The 6,943-nt window shown below is 34.8% G+C and overlaps 1 protein-coding gene across 1 annotated transcript; it reads left to right on the top strand.

The window, feature by feature from the left end:
• On the top strand, positions 2,349–4,766 carry LOC108660941 (cytochrome P450 CYP749A22-like). The gene is made up of 5 exons (XM_018115630.1): positions 2,349–2,719; positions 2,844–3,088; positions 3,247–3,479; positions 3,645–4,023; positions 4,134–4,766. Exons 1-5 carry the CDS (start codon positions 2,431–2,433, stop codon positions 4,560–4,562), a joined length of 1,575 nt encoding a protein of 524 aa, XP_017971119.1. The 5' UTR covers positions 2,349–2,430; the 3' UTR covers positions 4,563–4,766.

Below are 6,943 nucleotides of genomic sequence, written 5' to 3'. Positions count from 1 at the left end.
TCTAAGAAGATTGAGTCTCTACACTGGGATCAAACATGGGAGCTTGTGAAAACACCTAAAGTTACTATTGAAGTTGGCTTAGTGTGTGAAGGAGGTGCAAACATTAGTCGTAATGTGGTTGGCTTCTCCAAATCAGATTTTGCTGGTGATCTAGATAGTAGAAGATCTCAAACGGGGTATGTGTTCACTCTCTCAGGATCTGCAATCAGTTGGAAAGCAGTTCTTCAATCAACCTTTGCTTTGTCTACAACTGAAGCTGAATATATGGCTGTGACCGAGGCAGTGAAGGAGGCTTTGTGGCTTAAAGGCTTGGTTAGTGATCTTGGTTTTGAACAAACACAAACAGTTGTGTTTTGTGATAGTCAAAGTGCTATACATTTGACTAAAAATCAGATGTTTCATGAGAGAACCAAACACATCCAAGTCAAGTGTAACTTCGTTCGAGAGATTATTTCTAAAGGTGAGATTGTAGTAAAGAAAATAGCTACAGATGAAAATCCGGCAGATATGCTAACTAAGTCAGTTTCTGGGATAAAGTTCAAGCATTGCTTGGACTTGATCGGTGTTCGTAGTGCTTGAGGCCCATTGGGGCAGTGGCGGTGTCGACAGAGATTGGTTCGTAAGGTGGAGCTTGGTGAATTCAAGCCTAAGGTGGAGATTTGTTAGGATAGTCTTGAATTGTGATTTAATTAGGATTGTTTAATTCTAATTAAATTAGTATACCTTATAAATAGTCTTTAAATCTAGTTAGATTAGAATAACAATTATCTATTCTATTAGGATAAGATTCCTAATTAAATTAGGATAAGGATATTGTATTTGATACTATAAAAGGACCCTATGGGGTTAAAGAATAATTATCACCTAGATTTAGAGAGAATGATTTAGGTATATGTGGGATAAGGGTTATGAGTTTGAGACTGTTCTTGTAATCTCTTAATTTTTCTCTTAGTGAATATTTCTCTATTGTTGTGCCTGTGAACGTAAGTCATTAAAAGACCGAACCACGTAAATTCTTGTGTTCTTGTGGGTGTCCTTGATTTCTTTCTTTCTTTATTCGATTGATTGGGTTAGATCTTGGGCAATTCTTTAGAGACAATTCCGCAATTTCCCAACAAGCTTTTTGTTGTTGACTGAGATTTCCCTCTGTTCAGGTTTTGTTTGTTTTCTCTTTAGTTTTCATTTCCTTGTTGCTTTGGGCTTTTCGATCCTGTTTGATTTGCTTTGGCTTGCCTTTGCTCTATTGGTAGTCAAAGATTTGTCCTTTCTGCTCTCCCCTTTCATGTGTTTGTTCTTAACGGTTGTTCCATGCTGCCCTTGCTGTCCGTGGTTGGTCGAGTTTTCTAATTTTGGTTGGACCAGGTGTTTCTCCTATCATGAGGTTTCTTCTTCCATTTGAGCTTCTCAAATTGTGGAGCTGCTCTTCTCTTTGGCTCTTCCGATAGTGGAGAGTGTTGGCTTTCTCTTGTAAGGTGGCTTGCGTTTTTCTGCAGAGTGTTTTTGGGGCATCCCTCCTTCTCGGAGCTGCTCTCGGCCTTTCCTCTGCTCAAGTGCGGGCTGCAAGTTTTCGACTCTTCTTCGCCATGGTCGATGGTTCGATGTTGTTGGTTTGTGCTCGTCCTGTGTCTTTTTTGCTGGTTGTGTTCGATGCATTGCAGGGGCTGCTTTCCTGTCAGCTTGTAGCCCAAGTGTGAAGGGCGTGCTGGCTAATTGGGGAGGCTGTTCCTCTAGTCTACGATAGTTTTAGGGTGCTCTTTTTTGCTTCACGACTGATGTCGGTCTTCTGCTTCTCCTATCCTTTGTATGTACTCGATAATTTTGTGTAGGTAGCCAAGGGCCGTAAATGCTTCCCCCCTAAAGTTTGGTTTTGGTCGGTTGATCCTTGATCAAGTGATGCTACTTTTTGCGTGAGTAGCAAAATTCTTTCGTAAGTGTACAGGCTTCACTGCCCGTTTATGCCATGAGAGTCTTTTGCATGCTAAGCTAAACACTTGAAACGACATGCTGGTGATGAGATAGAGGTTAATAAAATCACTTTTCAAAAAAAAATTAAATTTGGATACATATTAAATTAAAATGAATATTAATAACATACTTGTTGTGTTTGACAATGGGTTACGGCTATTTCTCTGTCTGGACAGAGTTCTGTTCTGCATCAGACATAACGTGCTTTGACTGTTCTCTTTTCCCTTTTCTTTATTGCAAATTTTTCTAATTTTCACTGCTCCTATTCGTTGAGTTTTGTCCATGTGAATGTGAAACGTTGAACAGGCTGCAACTATTGGTCATGCGGTTGAATTTGACTATCTATAGCTTAGACCATAATTCTGAATGAGGCCAAAGTGACCGCCCTTGAAATGTCATAAATCTGATATATCCCGGGGAAATGAACTTTATCAGAAAATCTATTTTCCTTGCCAGGTTCTGCAAATGTCTTCCATGGCAGCAAATCTATCAGCCCTTCTTACAGGCTCTCTGTGCCTGTATCTGGTCATAGCTCTGATCAAAATCCTACACAAGTATTGGTGGACACCACTTCGGATACAGTATGCAATGAATTTGCAAGGAATCAAAGGACCTCCTTACAAATTCATCCATGGAAACAACAAAGAGACCATAAAAATGAAACAGGAAGCATTAAGCAAGCCTATGACTAGTTTATCACATGATATATTTCCCAGAGTCCATCCTCAAGTTTATTCATGGATCAACTCATATGGTAAGATTAAATTCTCTCCCCCCACACCCCACCCCCCCCCAACTTTTTTTTCTTTTTTTTTTTTTTTGCTTTAAGACCCTTTTTTAAGAAACAATTTAACCTTCTTTTGTTTCCGTGGAATTAGGGAAAAACTATCTTTCTTGGGCAGGTACTAAAGCTCAACTGATTATCACAGAGCCTGAGCTTGTCAAAGAGGTGTTGAAGAGTAGTGAAAGAGCTTTTCCAAAAAGGACAAGTAGAGAAAGGAAGAGGAATGAAGACGAGTTCGCTATTAAGATACTAGGGGATGGGCTTGTGACATCCGAAGGTCAGAAATGGGCAAGGCAAAGGAAGTTGGCCAATTATGCTTTTCATGGGGAGAGCTTAAAAGTAAACTTCTGATCAAATGCTATAATTATTTTTGTCATAGATGTGTTGATGTAAGATACTTCATAGTCAGATCATGTTTTGTGAATTTTATGCATTAGAGAAGAACCAAATCCTGGCAAGGTATAAGTTACTCATAAGAGTGGTGATGGTTTTGGCAGAGCATGACACCAGCACTGATTGCTAGTGTAGAGACGATGCTGGAAAAGTGGAAGCAACTTGAAGGCAAAGAAATTGAGGTGTTTGAAGAATTTAGGTTGTTGACTTCAGAAGTCATATCAAGGACAGCTTTTGGTAGCAGTTACTTAGATGGGAAAAAGATTTTTGACATGTTGTTGAAGTTGTCTGTCTTGACAAACAGAAACATGTTTAAATCTAAGTTTCCTGTCATTAGGTAAGTTCCTCTTCAGGTTATTTCTGATTTAATGAGAAAGGAGACTAACTAGAAGTCATATTATGCAGCTTTTGCGCAAATGGTTAAACTACTCTTGTATAGCTAGGTGGATTTTTGTTTTATTTTGCCTTCATATGTTGGTGGAAATTTGTTTTGCTTTTGCAGTAATTTCCGTAAAACTGCTGATGAAATTGAATCAGACAAACTTGTAAAAGGAATACACAATTCTGTGATGGAGATAGTTAAGAAACGAGAAGAGAAAGTAGTGAATGGAGAAGCCAACAGCTTTGGCACTGATTTTCTTGGATTACTTGTAAGTGCTTACCATGATGCAGACAAGAAGAACAGGCTATCAGTACAAGATTTGGTAGATGAATGCAAGACATTTTACTTTGCTGGACAAGAAACAACTAATTCTGCACTTGCATGGACAGTCTTGCTTTTAGCAATCAATCCAGATTGGCAGGAGAAAGCAAGAAGAGAGGTGATTAAGGTCTTTGGTAACCAAAATCCACATTCTGAAGGCATTGGCAGACTAAAGACTGTAAGTAAATCTAATCATTTTGCTTGGACACATCATTGAACATTTAGTAGATTGAATTTTTGAAAATCAGAATAGATTTGATATGTTTATTCCTCTTCTGCTGCATACAGATGACTATGATCATTAATGAAACTTTAAGATTATATCCTCCTGTAAGTGGCATGGCAAGAAAAGTTGAAAATGAAGTTCAATTGGGAAAGCTCATCCTGCCAGCTGATTTACATTTGGGTGTCCCAATCATGGCACTTCACCATGACCCTCAGTTATGGGGAGATGATGTCAATCTCTTCAAACCTGAGAGATTCGCAGAAGGGATCGCCAATGCCACCAAACATAATGCAGCTGCATATGTTCCCTTTGGATTGGGACCTCGATCTTGTGTCGGTATGAGCTTTGCAATGACAGAAACAAAGATTGCTCTTTCCATGATTCTACAGCGATACAACATTTCCCTTTCCCCAACCTACAGCCACTCACCATTTACCCTTCTTTTGCTTCAGCCACAACATGGAATTCAGGTAATACTTCATTCTCTGTAGAATGAAGCCTAGAGTTGTCAATGGAATAATGCCTTGTAGATCAGTTGCTTACAGAGGCCGCAGCCAGTAACTCACCCCAGTCAGTGATGTTGATTAATTTGTCCTTGTTTCTATCCATGTAATAGTAAATGATGGTATTGGAACAAAATGTTTTAGCAATCAAGTATGAAGATGGTGCTCCTCTGAGTACTATTTCCTCTTATATTCCGATATTGTTGTAGATCTTGATCAGAGATCAGTATGATTGTCCAGGCATATTTTTTTTCTGTAACAAAATTCTCCAAGAAGAAAATACTGAATTGTTCATTACAACTCCAGCACTTCACCATGACCCTGAGATATGGGGTTGAAGATGTTCATGTTTTCAAACCAGAGAGACTTGCAGAAGGAGAAATGACTTTGCCCAGATTGAGCATAGACCTTGGCTCCATTATTGGTAAAGATTGACGTTAGTTATAAATCTACCCGGAAAAATTTAAATGAAATGATAGAAATCATACTAAATTATGGCATACTATTGATTTATATTGAAAATTCTATTTATCTACAGTACAAGGACTAGGTGAACCCTGATATATCCTAGCTCTGCTCCTAGTAAACAATCTAAGGCTTCTCAGCTTCTAAATTTCTGTAGCCATTTTGTGAATATCATGAACCAAATAACCTCATGGCATGGTGAATAAAAATCTTAAGATAGATACCAAATTTGAATCTTGCAATTGTGTTTCAATTGCATTAAATTTTGTCACTGTTATTTTATTTTAACTAGTTTTGTTTTAGTTATTTTCGAATGAAAAATAAAGATTAAAGAATGTTATACTGAAATATTTCATTTATGGAGTCTAATGGAAATAAAAAGTATGATTACAAAATTCAATACAATTAAAGTGTAGTGTCACAATTCAGTATTATTATTCTTTATTTTTTTTTTTTGTAGAAAATGTTGATGAATTTAAGCAAGAATGTGCAAGTTAACCATTAACGACACAAGGTTGCATAGCATGCATACAACAGACAAGGTTAGTTACATTGGGACAAACCACAAAATGGACACCTTTGAGCAACCTGAACAGCTACAAACCAACAATCGTTGCTGATTAAAACTTGGGAATTCTGCTAGCAATCGTATCACTTCCACAATTTGACAAACTTGTGATCATGACTGGCAGAAGAAACCAGCCCTTTTCACAGGTGATACAGCCAATGCAGCTATGACTCCTTCATGAGCTGACAAAAGCCATAGCCTTAGTGTATGTTTGGCTTAACTTTTTTTCAGTTTATCTACTTCTTAAAAGCAAAAGTTAAGTCAAACATAATCTTTTGATAAGCTCTTAAAAAAAGTAATTTTTTTTTTAAAAACAAAATTTAAAAAAAAAAGAGCTTAAAAAAAAGCTCCGAGGATGAGCTTTTTCTCCTCTTCTTTTAAAAATACAAGAAAATTTTTATTTTTGTTTTAAAAATATCCTCATTTGTTAAAAATAATTACAATATTACCCTCTCAAAAAAAAAGAAATATTTTTTATGATAATTTTAACTAAAATTATAACTTATAAAAAAAAACTTATAAAAAAATTTACCAAACAATTTTAGAATAATTTTAAAAGTTATTATTTTTCATAAGAGCTTCATAATAGCTTTTAAGTTAGAAAAAAAGTCAAGCCAAACAAGCTCTTAGTTAATGCAACTCACAAATTAAGATGATTCTTTTTCTAGGAATAATTAATGATGCATTAATTACATTTAAAAAATAATAGTTTTTGCTAGTGCCAATTCGTATTGTTTTTTGAATGGCAGTGCCAATAGGTATTCATTGACATTCTTTTCCGCTTACTAAATATTAAGGGCACATTTGGTTCACGGAATAAAATGAAATGGAACAAAATATATATTTTGTGGGAATAGAATAGGATAGGAATAGAATGAAAATGTTATTATATAGTTTGGTTGATGGAATAGAATAATGTTGGAATTATTATTATGATTTATTACAATGTTTTGTTGGTAAAAATAATTTTGAAATAATGAAGGAATAGATGATAAAAAGACAATAATTCCATTTATTATAATATACGATTATTTATTATTTATTTTATTTTTTAAATATTAATAATTTATAAATTTTTAAAATATTAATAATTTATAAATTTTTAAAATAATTATAATCTAAATAGTAACATTTTTAAATAATTGTATTTTATTCATAATTTAATTATTGAAATTTTAAAATATTAATATTTTATTTATAATTTATATATTACTATGAGTAAAATATTAATAACTTTGGTTAATTTTTAATTTTAAAATATTAATTTTTGTAATATATAATTACAAAAATAAACTCTTTATTATAATAAGATTTTTTTCATCAAAACCAAAAATAC

This window comes from Theobroma cacao, chromosome 2 (assembly GCF_000208745.1).
Source record: "Theobroma cacao cultivar B97-61/B2 chromosome 2, Criollo_cocoa_genome_V2, whole genome shotgun sequence".
Lineage (NCBI taxonomy): Eukaryota > Viridiplantae > Streptophyta > Magnoliopsida > Malvales > Malvaceae > Theobroma > Theobroma cacao.
Note: the sequence above shows the minus strand (reverse complement) of the source record. Positions and strands in the feature narration are given on the sequence as shown.

Coding starts and splice junctions, on each gene's coding strand:
- LOC108660941 (XM_018115630.1), top strand. CDS start 2,431: ATGTCTTCCATGGCAGCAAATCTATCAGCCCTTCTTACAGGCTCTCTG. Junction 2,720..2,843: donor TTCATGGATCAACTCATATG/GTAAGATTAAAT, acceptor CCGTGGAATTAG/GGAAAAACTATCTTTCTTGG. Junction 3,089..3,246: donor TTCATGGGGAGAGCTTAAAA/GTAAACTTCTGA, acceptor TGGTTTTGGCAG/AGCATGACACCAGCACTGAT.